The sequence below is a fragment of the Oncorhynchus mykiss genome, chromosome 10 (genome assembly GCF_057628025.1).
Source record: "Oncorhynchus mykiss isolate SJ-2025 chromosome 10, ASM5762802v1, whole genome shotgun sequence".
Taxonomy (NCBI): Eukaryota; Metazoa; Chordata; class Actinopteri; order Salmoniformes; family Salmonidae; genus Oncorhynchus; species Oncorhynchus mykiss.
The window spans coordinates 47,109,470-47,128,328 of NC_143031.1; the positions used below are offsets into that span (position 1 = coordinate 47,109,470).

The 18,859-nt window shown below is 41.6% G+C and overlaps 1 protein-coding gene across 2 annotated transcripts in view; it reads left to right on the plus strand.

Moving 5' to 3' along the window:
* Positions 1-10,889, plus strand: part of LOC110534107 (zinc finger and BTB domain-containing protein 20) — a 32,938-nt gene extending 22,049 nt beyond the window's left edge. For both annotated transcript variants that reach the window (XM_090186882.1, XM_021618780.3), the window contains exons 3-5: positions 5,417-5,597; positions 7,502-9,046; positions 10,320-10,889. In XM_090186882.1, coding sequence (XP_090043008.1) covers positions 7,522-9,046; positions 10,320-10,849 — 2,055 coding nt within the window. In that variant the 5' untranslated portion in view covers positions 5,417-5,597; positions 7,502-7,521 and the 3' untranslated portion in view covers positions 10,850-10,889. The remainder of the gene's footprint in view (positions 1-5,416; positions 5,598-7,501; positions 9,047-10,319) is intronic.
* The last annotated feature ends 7,970 nt before the right edge of the window (positions 10,890-18,859 follow it).

Sequence of the window (18,859 nt, forward strand, 5' to 3'; positions counted from 1 at the left end):
CACATACCTTTTTTTCATTAAAAAAAGTGTAATTTCTTGTTAACTCGTGGGAATTGGCCTATATGGATAGGGCTAAATTGAAATGTTTCTTACAGAATAAATATAAAAGGTATAGCCATGGTAGCAATTGAAAGGGAACAGTTTGGAGATTATGGGAATTAGGCGAGGACACAAAAAAGGTGAGGACACAACAGTTCACCTGACACAAGACTGAACACAAACATTACACTGTTGACTTTATGTGCATTTGACATTTACTGTACTTTTTGCCACATTTGTTGACAACGAAATCTGAAAATACTCTGGGATACATTCAGTAACATGGTAAGAACATTCCTGAAACATGTGTTGTAGGTGCAACATAAGACAAAATAATTACAAGAGCTTGAGTGAGAGGACTAACTGGTGTCTCCAAGTGGCCACACACCTCTCCAAAGTGGGCACATTTCCCAAGTAGTCTTCACATGCAAGGTGTTTTTTGTTGTTGAGCTCTCCTAGCTGTTCCGTTGAGGAACTCGAGCAAGAACACTTGCAGTCGTTTTGTTTGGAACACAACCCTGCATCTCCGCCGTCACACAATTACCGTTGTTGTTTACACAACCCCGCCCCCCCCCCCCCCCCCCCCAACAAAAACGGTCCACTATAAAACACAATATTGCGGTCTTAAGCTTTCACAATGCAATTGAGGGGAACAGATATAGGTGCTCATAGAAAGGAGTTATGAAGGTGTTCAAGTGCGTGTGTCGCTGCAAATGTTCATCACAGTAGACAAACTTCGGCTAATTCTGTTCAGCATAACCCCGGGTATAATAACATGTCATCGAACATAGTGATCATAAACGTGGACACTGTATATGACATGAGTTTTATGACATGGAAATGTGAAGTGCACATTTGGACTTCCTTGTATGACATCAAAGCAGTATTTCCTTTTTAATCCTCAACGTCTAATCTTTCAAACATACATCGAGTCCTCTTAATTTACAGAATTTCCCTCACTTGGTCAGTCCAAATTTTTGCGACAGTTGCCCAATTAGCGGGAGGGATGGGGGCAGTTTCTTGTTGTGCGCAATGCTCACGTTTTAGAGCGTCTTGTCAGTCAAAACCCATACAGAGCTGTGAAGCACAGAGGCCGAGCTCGGACGTTATGTAGAGGATGTTACTGTTCCAATTTAGGCATTTATCAGTGCCCATGCCATTTTCAACTTCTATACAGAGACGAGTGTAAAGGGTTAAACAAAATATATTTCTGAGCAAATTGTATTAGTATAAAATAATATCATTTCCAAAAATGTTTTGCGTGCAATATAGCTCAGTATTTCAATTATGTATTTTATACAGTCATTTTTGCTCATCATTTTCAAGGGTGTCAATAATTTCGTACCCCACTGTAAACTTGTATAGCTTAGAGTCTCTGTAAACCTCAGAATCACATGCCGGGTGTAGCTGAATGCCTTTTTGTGTTATGGTATATATGATTTGACTGTTTATTTTTTATTTAACCTTTATTTAACTAGTCAAGTCAGTTGAGAACAAATTATTATTGACAATGAATGCCTACCAGAAGGCAAAAGGCCTCCTGCGGGACGGGGGCTGGGATTAAAAATAAACTAACAATAAAATAAAATATAGAACTAAACACACATCACGACAAGAGAGACAACACAACACTACATAAAGAGAGACCTAAGACAACATCATAGCATGGCAGCAACACATGACAACACAGCATGGTAGCAGCACAAAACATGGGACAAACATTATTGGGCACAGACAACAGCACAGAGGGCAAGAAGGTAGAGACAACAATACATCACGCAAAGCAGCCACAACTGTCAGTACGAGTGTCCATGATTGAGTCTTTGAATGAAGAGATAGAACTGTTCAGTTTGAGTGTTTGTTGCAGCTTGTTCCAGTCGCTAGCTACAGCGAACTGAAAAGACGAGCGACCCAGGGATGTGTGCGCTTTGGGGACCTTTAACAGAATGTGACTGGCAGAACAGGTGTTGTATGTGGAGGATGAGGGCTGCAGTAAATATCTCAGATAGGGGGTAGTGAGGCCTAAGAGGGTTTTATAAATAAGCATCAACCAGTGAGTCTTGCGACGGGGTATACAGAGATGACCAGTTTACAGTGATGTGTCCTATAAGGAGCATTGGTGGCAAATCTGATGGCGGAATGGTAAAGAACATCTAGCCGCTCGTGAGCACCCTTACCTTCCGAATGTTTTGTCAAGTGCTACTGGATCATAAGCTCCTAATGTGGTACGCCATAGTAACACAATTTTTTAGATTTACAGTTGAAGTCGGAAGTTTACATACACCTTAGCCAAATACATTTAAACTCAGTTTTTCATAATTCCTGACATTTAATCCTAGTAAATATTCCCCGTTTTAGGTCAGTTAGAATCACAATTCATCATTTATTTTAAGAATGTGAAATGTCAGAAAAATAGTTGAGAGAATGTTTTATTTCAGCTTTTATTTATTTCATCACATTCCCAGTGGGTCAGAGGTTTACATACACTCAATAAGTATTTGGTAGCATTGCCTTTAAATTGTTTAACTTGGGTCAACCGTTTCAGATAGCCTTCCACAAGCTTCCCACAATAAGTTGGGTGAATGTTGGCCTGTTCCTCCTGACAGAGCTGGTGTAACTGAGTCAGGTTTGTATGCCTCCTTGCTCGCACATGTTTTTTCAGTTCTGCCCACATATTTTCTATAGGATTGAGGTCAGGGCTTTGTGATGGCCACTCCAGTAATTTGACTTTGTTGTCCTTAAGCCATTTTGCCACAACTTTGGAAGTATGCTTGGGGTCATTGTCCAGTTGGAAGACCCATTTGCGACCAAGCTTTAACTTCCTGATTGATGTCTTGAGATGTTGCTTCAATATATCCACAAAATTGTCCTTCCTCGTGATGCCATATATTTTGTGAAGTGCACCAGTCCCTCCTGCAGCAAAGCATCCCCACAACATGATGCTGCCACCCCGTGCTTCACGGTTGGGATGGTGTTCTTTGGCTTGCAAGCCTCCATCTTTTTTCACCTAGCACAACGATGGTCATTATGGCCAAACAGTTCTATTTTTGTTTCATCAGACCAGGGGACATTTCTCCAGAAAGTACGATCTTTGTCCCCATGTGCAGTTGCAAACCATAGTCTGGCTTTTTTTATGGTGGTTTTGGAGCAGTGGCTTCTTCCTTGATGAGCGGCCTTTCAGGTTATGTCGATATAGGACTTGTTTTACTGTGGATATAGATACTTTTGTACCGATTTCCTCCAGCATCTTCACAAGGTCGTTTGCTGTTGTTCTGGGATTGATTTGACCTTTTCGCACCAAAGTACATGCATCTCTATGAGACATAGCATGTCTCCTTCCTGAGTGGTAGGGCAGCTGCGTGCACCCATGGTGTTTATACTTGCGTACTATTGTTTGTACAGATGAACGTGGTACCTACAGGCATTTGGAAATTGCTCCCAAGGGTGAACCAGACTTGTGGAGGTCTACAATTTGTTTTCTGAGGTCTTGGCTGATTTCTTTTAATTTTCCCATGATGTCAAGCAAAGAAGCACTGAGTTCGAAGGTAGGCCTTGAAATACATCCACAGGTACACTCTTATTGACTCAAATTATGTAAATTAGCCATCAGAAGCTTCTAAAGCCATGACATAATTTTCTGGAATTTTCCAAGCTGTTTAAAGGCACAACTTAGTGTGTGTAAACTTCTGGCCCATTGGAATAGTGATACAGTGAATTACAAGTTAAATAATCTGTCTGTAAACAATTGTTGGAAAAATTGCTTGTGTCATGCACAAAGTAGATGTCCTAACCGACTGTAGTTATAACAAGAAATGTGTTAGTGGTTGAGTGTCTGTAAATTTCCCGACTTCAACTATATATATATATATATATATATATATATATATATATATATATATATATATATATATGCACTGCATCACCAAAAGTATTTAGACACCTTCTTGTCGAACATCTCATTCCAAAATCATGGGCATTAATATGGATTTGGTTCCCCCCTTTGCTGCTATAACAGCCTCCACTTTTCTGGGAAGGCTTTCCCCTAGATGTTGGAACTTTGCTACGGTGACTTGCTTCGATTCAGCCACGAGCATTAGTGATGTTGGGTGATTAGGCCTGGCTCGCAGTCAGTGTTCCAATTCATCCTAAAGGTGTTCAATGAGGTTGAGGTCAGGGCTCTGTGCAGGCCAGTCAAGTTCTTCCACACCGACCTCAACAAACCATTTCTGTATGGACCTTGCTTTGTGCCACAGGGGACATTGTCATGCTGAAACAGGAAAGGGCCTTCCCCAAACTGTTGCCACAAAGTTGGAAGCACAGAATCATCTAGAATGTCATTGTATGCTGTAGCATTAAGATTCCCCTTTACTAGCCCAAATGATTCCTCTCTACAGTTAGCACTATGCATTGGGGCAGGTAGCTTTCTCCTGGAAACCGCCAAACCCAGATTTGTCCGTCGGACTGCCAGATGGTGAAGCATGACTCATCACTCCAGAGAACGCGTTTCCACTGAGTCCAATGGCGGCGAGCTTTACACCACTTCAGCCGACGCTTGGCATTGCGCATGGAAACCCATTTCATGAAGCTCCCGATGAACAGTTCTTGTTCTGACATTGCTTCCAGAGGCAGTTTGGAACTTGGTAATGAGTGTTGCAACCTAGAGAGACGCAAGACATAGGGACTGGGAAAACCAGGGATTTGAAATCACGTTCAGTACGGCCTTGGTATGCACGCACGACACGCACGCACGACACGCGCGCGCGCACACACACACACACACACACACACACAATCCAGTTGGAGACTTTTATATTGGAGAGCAATCCTTTTGCGATTGTTGCAACCTTTTATTAAATTGATTCAAGCTCCTGTGTCCTCTGTAGGTCCGCTCGAGGCAGGTTGTAGACATTTCTGGTCTCCTAAATGCTTCTCTGATAACGATCGGACTGTGAGCATAACAGTATGTCTATAGCCTTTGACATTTTATTCACAACTGACAAATATGATATGAGGAGATATAATATAATTGTGGGTACATCAGACCGAAAGGTGGATGGATCTCCTTTGGCTGTGTGTGGTTCACTGACCAGTGGTTTAGATAACGTCTGAAAAGAGATTTGGCCACGTGATTTCCAACCTTGACGTATAGTTGGCGGTTAACGGTCCACTAGAGTATTAGTCTAGAAGGTCCACTCACTCTTTATTTGAACACATCCATTGCATTGCATCCAACGTCACCACTTCCAAGTTTCCCCCCAGTTGTCTTTTGTAAGTTACGAGTACATTCGCTGGAGTCGGTCTCTACGTATCAAGGTCAGACACTTCTGCCTCAGAATGAGCATGTTGATTTCTGAATGGTTTCTTGTTCCCTCTATAGGGCGGTATTGCAGAGACCACTGTGGCAGATCGACCTGTGATAGAGGCAAGCAGAGAGGACGGAAGGTATTGCCTAGCACTGGTCTTCTCTCAGCCACCTCCACCAGGAACCTGTAGCAGTGTGTCCCGTGCCTCATCACCAGCCTCACACACATCTTCCCAACCAAGCGTCATCTGACTGTGTGAGTATATTTCTGTGGTCAGTCGGAGAGTGCCCCTCATAGTTAGGCTAGACTAGCAGCATGGGTGTGTTTTGCATGTATTAAAACAGACATTGAATATGGTTTTATTCATATAGGCCAAATCTGTCCTGCATGTTGCAATCATTAACATGTTCTGTTTCTGATTGTAGTAAGCCTAATGGATGTGATTTGGTTTGTTCTTTGAATTCGTTATTTTCTGTTTCATTTATTTATATAGATTTGCGATCATATGTGGTTTCCCAGGAACTAATAATAATAAGTAGTATTCATTAGTCCTTCCCTTGGTTTTTTGATAGAATGTCTTCGACAATACCTTTTATAGTAAATAGTCACCTAGATACAAGGCTTTCACCTTCACTGACAGGTGGTCAAAGGTAATCACTTGAGAGCTCTCCTTTTGTTGACCTAAAAGCAAGGCGTGGCCATGAATATACATTATCTAGATAGATCTTGATGATCGTGTTTAACATCAAGGGGAGGTGGGTTATTTTTTTTTTCTGTCACCATGGTTGCATAGTAAAGTAGCCTAATTTCATAGTGGTTTTACTGCTAAGCATAAGATAATTACAAGGGTGATAGTAGTGAAAAGGGGTCAGGTGCTATATGAATAAACGTGTGTGTGTGTGTGTGTGTGTGTGATGTACAGTACGTACCCAGTGAGTAAAGGGAGAGGCGTTGTATTATAGCAGTGGTTTTAAGAACCCTTGTGCTCCGGGTGTGGGTTATGTGGATGAATGAAAATATGTAAAACGTATACAGATTGTAGGAACAGGTGTCCAGTCTCACAGAGGAGCCATTCGTTTTTTGTTGTTGTTGAGGAGAGTAATAATGAGGCTGTTTGCTGGAGGACTAATGCAAAATCATATTGAGTGGTTTGATACAGATGAGGTTAAGAAAAATCGATGATGTTACGTTGAGATGAGATGTAATGGTAAAATAGTAGAACGCCCCATTTACACCACTCAAATGAATCTAGATTCCACGTGTGGAGGGACAAAGCGATTGGATGCCATTGATTGTCATTGTCATATCCAGTCTTGTTAAACTGATCTACAAATGTCCGGGGTAACGGTAAAACATTCAACAAGTAAGTCGTGTGTTGTTTTGTAGCAATTAGTTAATTCTACATGTAGATATCTAAGAAGAGCTTTAACAACGTGTGAATTGAGAGCAATACTGTGACACAGGAAATATCACGAAGCCTATAGCTGAGCCATTTTTTTTTTAGATTTGTAGTTTAGGAGACGGGCGCAAATACAAACTTAAACACGGCTTAAGCCTAGCTGTGTAACGTCCTGACATCCGGAGAGTAGGGTAGTTAGGAACCACGTCACAGTGCACGCTGACGGCTGGTGAACAAGGCTTTATAGTCTAAACCCACACCACCACCTACTGGGGGTTTGGAGTCTCATAGAAAATATATCACCAGACTTGTAAAGATAGGAACAAAACGAATTGGATGGGAACCATCTTGTTTGTTTCGTTCTCGCTATTGCCCTACAGATCCTCTGTCGTGCTGTTTTGTGCAGACATTCATCCAACTACGAACCAGCCAGTTTACCTCGACTGATCGGATTGTTTCAATATCAAATGCCAACATAAGATGAAAGAACAAAATAAATAAGATGACCACCGAAATGTGAGGAAATCACATGGGGTGGATGGGAAAGGTCATATGTTGAAGTGGATTAAATTGGGCATATCTGTGCTAAATATCGTGATTATGTCCCTACAACAGTGCAGCTGTGTTGCTTCTCAAAATGTATTTGATAATCAATTTCACGTTTTTTTTTTTTATTAGATTGTTGCTCATCATGTGGCCCACATTTCTAAAGATTGAGTCATCATTTAAAACGTTTGGTGTTTTCTTCTTCTTTTTCCAGGTGACATCAGTTGCAAGGGGATGACCGAGCGCATTCATAACATCAATCTCCACAACTTCAGCAATTCTGTACTTGAGACCCTCAATGAGCAGCGCAACCGCGGGCACTTCTGTGACGTGACTGTTCGGATCCATGGAAGCATGCTGCGAGCCCACCGCTGCGTGCTGGCCGCTGGGAGCCCCTTCTTCCAGGACAAGCTGCTCCTGGGCTACAGTGACATTGAGGTCCCCTCGGTGGTCTCGGTGCAGTCCATCCAGAAGCTGATAGACTTCATGTACAGCGGAGTCCTGCGGGTTTCCCAATCGGAAGCTCTCCAGATCCTCACTGCTGCCAGCATCCTGCAGATCAAAACGGTCATCGATGAGTGCACCCGCATCGTGTCCCAGAATGTGGGCCTGGCCGGGCCAGGGGGGTTCCCTGTCAACCCAGGAGACTCTGGGCAGGAGACGCCCCGGGGCACACCTGAGTCAGGCACCTCTGGGCCCAGCAGCGATGCAGAGTCAGTGTACATGCAGGCCACGTCCCAGCAGAACCTAGAGCGTGCGTACACATCGCATTACTCCTACTCCGGCCTTTCACTGCAGAATGGAACCCGTGAGCGCTCCCACTACGTAACCAGTATGACAACAAGCTACGACCCAGCCCTCGGCACGCAGAAGGACCAGCATGACCAGGACCCGCCGTGGATCACCCGCATCCACGAGAGGTCACAGCAGATGGAACGCTTCCTATCCACCCCTGAGACCACCCACTGCCGCAAGCAGCCCCGACCGGTACGCATACAGACAGGAGGCGTTCACATAAAGCAGGAGGCAGAGGACGAATACAGCAGCTATGGTATGGATGAGTGCACAGAAGACACAGAACACGTTGAGGGTGTGGAGAGTGAGCCGAAGGGTGAAAGCTTTGACTCAGGGGTAAGCTCCTCCATCGGTACTGAGCCAGACTCCGTGGATCAGCAGCAGTACCTGCTTGGCTTTGGGAGGGAAGGGGTTGGAGAGGGGCAACAGTGCGAGGGGACCCCAGTGCAGATCGATGTCAATGACTCCTCCCCAGAGCAGATGCATGAGACGGAGGACAGGGGCACATCCCACGGCACTAGCGACAGTAACATGTTGCAGCCCCTGCCCAACCCAATCATGGCCCAGTCCCTGCCAAGTGCCCCACTCTATATGCGTCAGGCCGAATCTCACACCAGCAACCTGAGGATGCCGCTCACCATGACCAGCAACACCCAGGTAATGGGCACGGCCAGCAACTCCTACCTGCCCAACCTCTTTGCCACACAGTCGGCCAGCAACAACAAGCCCTTCCTCTTCAGCCTGCCACAGTCCATGGGAGGCCAACAGACCCAGTTTGTGGCCGTGCCGCCCCCTTGTATGCCCCCATTCTCTCAGCAGTTGATGGTACAGCAGCAGGCAGCGCGGGAACAGCAACAGGCGGCCCAGATGGGACAGGGGGAGAAGAAGCCCTATGAGTGCACTCTATGCACTAAAACCTTTACTGCTAAACAGAACTATGTCAAACACATGTTTGTGCACACTGGTGAGTACACTAGCTCCTCTTACCATTTTGCATGTAACACTAATATATTGCCATGAGTGGTTTGTGGTTCAAATAATTTCCCTGTACATTTGCAAACATAAAATACACAAACGCAATGAATGGCTCTTTAAGTTAACATGTAGCAATGGATAAATGTTTATTGTGTTTAGTGGCTTGAAGTATGTAGGCTATCTCTTGATGGTTGACTAATAGCAAACAAATATTTTACTAGCATAAGGACAATTACATAGGTTTTCTGTGCATGAAAGAACTATTCATTTTAGGGATTAACATCAAGGGTTCCCCCTACTGGCCGGGCAAGTGAACTTTCTGGTTTCTCCCCTTATTGAATTCATGGCAGTCGGGCAAGTTGAGCCTGCTCTGTGGTTTCCCCATTGGTCAGGTAGTTAAAAAAAAAAATGAAAACAACCAAACTGCAAATAATTCCAGTAGCTTAAATATGATATTTTTTTGGTTCCTGCCCATGTTTTAAGTGAAAGACAGAACATTTCTGGCATTTTATGGCCCTATTTTTTTTTACACAAAGAAATGCCATCAATTATCTTCACATAAACAATGGGGAGGAACCAGAAATATCAGTTTTAGGCTACCTTAATGTCAATCCCTGATTTTGATTCAGCTGAGCGGTACAAATGAGTTTTAAGGCTGTCGCATTGAAAAATGAACTTTGGCGGCCTGCATCATAGCTGATATTTCTGTATTTGATTAATACAGTGAGTGATACTTAAGGTCCTGTATGGTTGCCAGTGAAGCTAGTCCTGTAAAATATGACACATTGATGACTATTTGTAATTTAGAGTTTTATCAGTGGGTGGTGGTTGGTGCATAAATATTTGTAAAAAATTCAAAAATAGGGATGGCAACTACCACTGAGCAGGACGTTGGAAGGGGTTCTAATTCTACCAGAATTCATAACCGGGCTCTTTATATTCCAGTTAAGAGCAGAATTATGTTATTATAAATATTTTAAAAAATATATTCAAGCCGAGATACTTATTCGTAAACAGACGGAGGACGAGTGTGCCGATCAACAATGGCTGCTTGGCAGTGAGGTCAAACTTTGTTAGGGCATTGGTTTTAACTTGTTTTTTTTTGACGGGCACAGTCCTCGTTCATTTTCAAAATGACATTTTCAAGGCTACATTGGAAGAATCGAGTTGCGCTGTCGGTGTCCTTCGTTGTTTAGCACGGTTTTGTATTTCCCTGTCTCCCATTTTTCCTCCTAATGACTGTGACTTCTGTGTATATCCAGGTGAGAAACCACATCAGTGCAGCATCTGCTGGCGCTCGTTCTCCCTGAAGGATTACCTAATCAAACACATGGTCACACACACAGGGGTGCGTGCCTACCAGTGCAGCATCTGCAACAAACGCTTCACCCAAAAGAGCTCCCTCAACGTCCACATGCGGCTGCACCGTGGAGAGAAGTCCTACGAGTGCTACATCTGCAAGAAGAAGTTCTCGCACAAGACCCTGCTGGAGAGACACATGGCTCTGCACAGCACAGCGGGCGCCGTCACAGGGCTGTCGGGGGCAGCAGGCGCCGGTGGTCCCGTCTCCATTCCCATGGCCGTGCCCGAACCCGGCGCCGGAGTGGTGGCCCTCGCCGTGCCCGTCAGCGGAGGCGCCGGAATAGGGGGTGGGGTCGGAACAGGAGTGGGTGTGGCTGCGGAGGCAAGCTGCCAAGAAGGGACCACCTACGTGTGCTCCGTCTGTCCTGCCAAGTTCGACCAAATTGAGCACTTCAATGACCACATGCGAATGCATGTCTCCGATGGATAAGTACAAATAGATGCACTTCTTTAAAAAAAAGAATGAAAAAGAAAAATGGCACTAGATTTTTTTATTTTGGGGCATGAAGAGTAATGAGTATAGACACTGGCACATTAAGTTTCCCAGAAAGGAGTTTTTTTTGTTGTTATTCTAAAAGAAAAACAAGATGGTGGCCTTAAGGCTTTGTAGTTTGATATTGATCCACTGGATGGATCCTTACTACAGGCCTCTAAATGTATGCTTTCCTAAAATTACTGATTTATGTGTTGAACACTACCGAAAGGCCTACGAAAGAAACACACACATACACAAATTCAAACTTACACACCTATATACAGTATAGATATATGTTTGTATGAGTGTATGTGTTCATGTGTGTATGTGTGTGCTTGTGTATTTGTATGTGTGCGTGACTGCTTGTGTGTGTGTGCGCGTGTGCAAACATTGCCATGGAATTTCTAACATGGTAAATGTGATCCCATATTGACCGTTTTGGGCACTATAGGCGTCCAAGCTTACTGTGGTATGATTTTCAAATAAACAAAAAAAAAATATCTGGCTTGGGCTAAAGATTCCCTCTTAAAAAATATTGTTGGTCACAAGTTTGCCTTCTTATGTCGGATAAGAAAAGGAGAGTAATTCATTTGACACTGGGTTTTTATTTATTATTATGGTATCGAGGGATTAAAATGCAGCTGTTGTGGAGGTACAAGTTGATTTGACTAATTGTACTGAAATGTAACTTCCTGTGAGTGGGTATAGGAATGGTTATTTGGTTAATGTTTTACTGTCCATGCAGTTTGATGGTTCAGGTTAAGTTGACGAAATTAGGGTTGTTGATAAGACAGTATTTGAGCAACAAACAAACAAAAAGTAATATTGTTAGGAGTTTATTTCGTTTGCATACACTGCCACTAATATCTTAGGAGACTGTTAAGGCTATAACTTATTAACAGAAGACAGAAGAAAGTTCTTCTTGACCTAATCTGTTGCTAAAGGATTGTTTAGTTCTATGAAGAGGATTTGACATGTGCAGTTGTGGCAGGCTTGAGTATGTCACCAGACTTATCATGATTGCTGCTCCCACAACGTGTACCAGACTGTTATCAGCTGTAGATTACAACGCGATTCGTCATTATTACTATTATCGTTCAAATGATTCAAAAAAATATATATATATATTATTTGATAATGGAATGATTTACCAAGAAAGTTTAAAGACAGCCGTCAGATGGATTACCGGTGAATTGAGAATGATTCTGTGAACTTGCATTGGACAGAAATATCATCCTATGACCTAACACTCTTGTCTACCCTGTTCCTAAGGATATGACCCAGCTATTTGAGCAGGTGGAGAAAATGAAATGCACTACTCCTGAAATCTTAGCTCCACCTGGTGGCCCAAATGGCATGTCTAGTCCGGACATGACATGCAGACAAGAGAGACACGAGGCAAAATAAAGCACGATAACATATACCCGGGGTCAATAATTAGCCTACTTCATAATATACCACAATTTGCAGATGGACTTTCCAGACAATAAGATACATTCCTGTTTTCACCGGATACCTAGACACAAGTGTGTACAGAATAGATTTGGGAGTAGGGAGCGGGGATACCGTTCAAGTGTCACGTCACTCAAAGGCTCTGCTCTGATATTTGTCTTGTTGTTCTTGCATTTTATCCAAAATAAGACAGACACGTCTGCCTGCAACTGCAATCTGACGTTTTTGCTCATTTCTTTGAGTAGACACTTTTTTTTTATAGTTACAACGATGAGATCGTAACTAACCACAATTACAGTACAGTCTGAAAACAATATGTTGTAGATAAAAACAAAGTGCTGCATTGCAAATTTTCTTCAAATGCCTGTGCTAAATATTGAATTGTTTTACTTAAGTAAATTAAATTCTATGATTTTCGTTTTTTTTTTTTCATTTTCTAAAGGAAAAAAAAAAAAATTCTTAAAAGCTTGATAAGAGGACTGCATTATTTTCTTGCATATATGTTGCACTGCTTAAACCGATAAGTGCACTACTGTTACCAGAGATATTTTAGTTTTAGAGAATAATAATCATTTTTTATCGAATGTTTGGTTGTAGAATTCACGTGTTAGAATAGCTTTTGTTCTATTTTTCGATAAGGTAATTCAACGTTTATTGGCTTTTGTTATTGCTTGCTACTATATGTATTGACTTGTGCTGTGTTTGTGCAAGCATTTATTTTTTATTCAAATCCGAACCATCGTGTGAGCTTCTCTCTGTTTTTACCCTTTTTAATGTATGTTTTTCAGGAGTTAATCCCTTCTAACAGCAGTTATCGCACTGCATACATTAGAACAGATGCTGAATTTTCATACAAAAAGCATTCATGCCAAATGATACACCCCCCCCCCCCCCCCCCCCCAAAAAAAAACTTTCTTTTTTTATATATAGTGCGCGTGGACATAAATGATACACATAAATCATAGGCGTGTTTTAGACATTTCTTTGGGAATAAGAGGGTGGGTGGGAGATTGTACGAAGCTTATTTGCTATTTGTAAATTGTTTCACAAGTGTGTGTCTCTTGTGTTTTGTATGTCTGTGTGAGTGTTTGTGTGTGTTGTATAATCAAACTGTTGGTGTCCCAAGTGGATGTGTAATACCTGAACTGTAGGGCTTCCTTTGCAATATGCAGTGCAGGTACTATGAGAAGCAGCTTTTGCTAACTCTCATGGGCTAATAAACACATTTGTGATGCACATTTACGAAGACATCTATTGATCAAACATTGATACTGGTAAATACATTGCCCCTATTGGAAGAAGTATATGGCATTTTGTGCCTAGTGCTTTAGTTACCTTCATTCAGCTGGTTGCTATTTAAAAAGGCAAGGTGTACCTGAGAAAACTCTCCCGCCAGCTTCACTGTGTTCTATCTTTGTCTCTTTCAAATGGGAAAAGCAAGGACGTGATGAGGACTGTAATTAACATAGATCACAAAGTTCGGATATCCTCATATCAGAAACAACGGACCTACTGCATGCATCAGAGCGGTGTCTTCATATTATGTCATAGAGTCTCCATCTGGTCACTGAATAGCATGTGGTTGTCAAGCGAAGGAAACAATATACACTCCCCTACGTGTTTTGTGGAACAGTGAATCTACATGTTTAATTTGTCTCTATACCCCAGCATATTTTCATACATATCAGTTTTACCGTTTAGAAATGAAAGCACGCTATGTATGTAGTCCCCCCATTTGAACGTATTAGAAGTATTGGGACAAATTCACTTATAGTGTATTATATTTAGTCAAAAGTTTATTATTTGGTCCCATATTCCTAACACGCAATGAGTACATCAAGCTTGTGACTACGAACCTGTTGGATACATTTGCAGTTTATATTGGTTGTGCTGTTGTGCTATGCCCACTAGAAATGAATGGTAAATAATGTGTAGTGTATTTTGGAGTCACTTTCATTGTAAATTAGAATATCATATTTCTGAACGATTATAAATTAAGGTGGATGCTACCATGATTATGGATAATTATGAATGAATCGTCAATAATGATGTGTGGTAAAGTTACAGAGACATAAATATCATGCCCCCCCCCCCCCCAAAAAAAATGTAACCTCCCTGTTATTGGTAATGGTGAGAGGATAGCATGTTTTGAGGGATCTTTGTGCATCTGTAACTTGGTACATTAATGTAAAAGTGTCCAGAAACATATTATTTTCTTATTTACAATAAAAGCGACACCAAAATGGCAATAAGTATTCACTATAAGTGAATTTGTCCAATATTTAAAATGGAGATACATAAAGTGCTTTCATTTCTAAACGGGAAAACAGATATGTACTGTATGAAAATACCTTCAAATAAAAGGTGATATTCTGTACTGGCGCTTCATAAGGCAATATTAAACGTTTTAGCTTCGCTGTCCAAATAAATACGTAGGTGAGTGTATGTGACTTGTGATTGGCCAGCAGTTTGTTATCCTCTGCTGCAGAGATCTCTAGGGGGAACATAAGCCTATACCTGCTTCTACTCTATAGCTTAAATTGCCACACTAAGACAAGGAACACTGAATGGCTGCATGCAATGTTAATTTGTCTCTATTCTTGGAGGACTCTCTGTAGGCGTAGGTTTGCTGAGGCAATGTCCTTAACAGATGGGCTACAGTATGTAAGGGACTGCTGTGATCTATTTTGATCACATGTTATTGCTCTGGCATACAGTTGTTGTTGTTGTTGGTGTTGGTGGTAGTGTTCAGGGCCGTAAACCAGGGTCTTAGTCTTAGTGAGGTCCGGACTGTTTTAAGAAAGTTGAAGCTCATTTACTGCATTTCGATACAGTTTTTAAAAAAATAATCTAAAATGCTATTTGGAGAACAGCAAACGTGACCCCAGCCATTATCACACTGGTTGCTGTAGCTTCATTCACCTCAGTCCATCTCCAAACACACAGCCTACTGGCTATACAATTAGCCGCTACACATGAACTCAGAACTGGGATTAAAAACTATGATTGAATACGTACAGAGGGATATGTTGGCAGAAAAAAAGTATTTCATTAACGAAAAAGTAAACGAATGAGTTTGTTTTACAGAACAATTGTTTTTGCAGTTTTACAGCTAATCTCCTGCCGTTCTCCACATGTTGCCATGACTTATTCCATGTGAATGATATCTGAGTGAGAGGGACTAACTAAATCAATTGGAATCCCCCTGGGGTGCCCTGCTTGCCCAGTCGGTAATTCAGCCACGATTACTACAAGTTTAGATAGCTGGCTAGACTAACTAGACTCATTTACCAATCTGAAAATGTGTTACTGACATGGGCTAATTGAGTGACTGTCAGTGAGTGACATATAACAACAGGAAAACTACTGATGCACAACTACGCTTTGAAATTGCACCTTGTGTATTCTACTATTCTAACTCTCAGCAGTAAGTTGAGACCCTGACGGAGTTCCATCTTTTGAATTCCCCCCAAAAAATTCAGACCTGTGACCTACTATGTGGTTTACAGCCCTGGTGGTTGTCTGCTCTATGGAATAATATAGAAATGGTCAACCGTCTAGGCAGAGCAGTACAGTCACCAAATGAGTCCCAGTAAACACAGTGTGTGCCATGCACCGCGAAAGCAAGTCCAACCTTCAGTTTCGCAAAACCAGAATAATGAATGCACTCTATGATAGCCATGGAGCCATCACTTATTTATAATGAAACCAAGACCAGACAATAGTTGCTTCCAAGTGTATTACCAGTGAGATAATCTAGCATTATTTTGTGATTATCAAGATTATCAAGTGATATCAAGTGATTGTTTGGACCACTTGGCAGTCTCATACAGTCAGCCTAAATTATATTTATGTAACACATGAATCAAATGCACTATTGACTGTAGATGTCTTTCTTAAAGTGCGTCATTTTCTCGTTGTCACAGGTTGTGTAAAAAGACAATAGCGATGTAGATGTTGGTTTTTGAGAGACACCGTTTTCGAGAGCGGATTTGGGCTATAAATCATCCATATTATCCCATGGCTGATGAGAGGTTCAATGGATTTATGACATGACATTGACAGTACTGAGGTATAGGCCTGTTGGTTACCCATAGACGGTTGACCTCACTCATACGTGTGTTTTAAGGCAAACTTGACTTACAAGCAGAAGCTTAGCATTAGTATCATCTTATGACACTATACATTGACATGGCTGATGAACTACCTAGGATTTGTTTTCCAACGGTGCCATTTCCCCCTCTCCCTGGCCTTACTTATAACAGCTCTCTTTTTGTTTCATTCACTTATTGTACCCGTGGCTGATGTCCCATTGTTGTGTTCAATGAATAGTCAGAACGTTGTGAAAACATGCAATACAACCCTGAAATACACCCCTGTCGTAATTGTACCAGTTATGTTTGTAAGATTGCTATAACGTAATGTGTTTTTTCAACTATACAATATACTCACAGGTATAGAGCTACGCAGAATTAAGCCTATAGCTCTTCGTTCGGTGTTTTATAACGGTCACTATCTTATATTTCACATTTTTACTTAAGGGTAGAGACACAGGATCAGTTTTTCAGTGTTTGAATCATCTGTGTGCTTGTGTGTTTCAGGGCTTAACTTTGACCTTTTATCTTGCAACCATTGTCTACCGGTGTATTTGTAATTCATTTTTAGTTAGTGGGCAAACAGGATAGACAGCCATTGAAGACATCACAGCTTGCCAGAAGCACATATCTTCTGGATGGACACAAACCTCTTTTCAAATGAGAGACTTTGGGGGGGGGGGGGGGTAGTGATATGCTTGAATGCCACAGCACATGTGATATACACTCCTAGAAAAAAAAGGTGCTATGTAGACCCCCCAAAAAAGAGTTTGTCAGCTGTCCACATAGAATAACCGTTTGAAGAACCCTTTTTGGTTCCAGGTACAACCCTATTGGGTTGCAGGTAGAGCTCTTTCTACAGAGGGTTCTATATGGGTTCTGCCCGGAACCAAAAAGGGTTCTACCTGAAGCGAGAAAAAAAAGCGTTCTCCTATGGGGACAGCCGAAGAAACCTTTTGGAACCCTTTTTTTCCCCCCCGAGTGTACTTCTAGTTCTAGAAGGCTTAGAAATACTCATGCTATTTGTCTAACAGCTTACATCAGTGTCCTCACATTCATTTCATGTGCTTCCACAGTATCTTGCATAGTAACTCAGATAGTAACGAACAGTTACCCTGACAGTACACCTGCTGGCATACATTATATAGATCAATTCCAACTACATGGTATCAGTTGAATCTAATGGATATACAGTACATGCACCTCTTCATCAACAACACGTATAATATAAACGTTTTGAGATACAGACAGAACTGCAGCTAAATGAATGTGCTTTGAGGGATATAAGGAGTGTGCCTATCTATCAAGTGCCTATTTGTACAGTACTATACGAAATCTTCATAAAGTAGTTTTGCTCTCCTACAGTACATTTTCCAAATATATACAGTATATACACATGATAATCTATACACAAATGATAACAATATTTATACTACTACAACAACAGTGTTGGTCATAGTCATAACACAGTGCATCCTAAGAAAGCCTTTTAAAATATCTTTATCCGCCTCAAATCTTCTATTTATATAAAGATAGATTTGTGTTTTTATTTCCTGCTGTCATACATAGTTTTGTAACTAATACATAAAGAGAAAACCGCTATGATAAACAACTGGAGTCATAGCCCACCCAACTCTTCTTCATTAAAACAATGAGTAAGCATGTACAATAATATGATATAGTAGCTGGTCCCTATCTTCATATTTGCCATTACACACACACACACAGAATTGTTTTGTTTGTCTAAAACGATGTAATCTCAAAGAGTTTGCCCAGGTTTGTAAGCACACCTAAATTGTCATGACTTTTGGCTTATCAGCTTTAGCTATCATTCTTCTGCCATTCTGAACGGGGGGGGGGTGGGGGTCCTTAGACATAGCGTAGTTGTTCTCTCAGAATTCAATGATTACGATCTCACTTCAGACATCCCAGTCAGTTGAGCACATACCGTGTGTTTGTTCCCTGCTTGTAGTTCATATCGATGGATTGCGTGTATACTTGTGTCTTTGTGCTGGTTCGGGCGATGATAGGCAGTCGAAATCCATTTCTGACCTAGCAATCAACTATGCTTCTCTGTCCCTGCACATAGCTACACGTGCACCTGCATTTCTGTGCATGGTCAGTCACACAGATGGGGTACTATATTTGATTCAGCTACTCCAGTCTACAACACCACAGCAATACCAGTTAAAAGTGCAAACGCGTTTTACGTGAAGAGTAGCAAGCCTTTGTCCGAGTGTCGACTGTAATAAGTGTCCTTATGAACCAGAATCGGACAGCTGTCCCATATATCAGCCTCTCTTCAGCATTCTTCTCTTTACTATCGTTGTATAAGAGTATTACTCTCTAGAATATGATTTGGAGATCAATCGTCATTTTTTTCTTGTTTGCGTATCTCTAACTTGAATTGGTAGGGAAA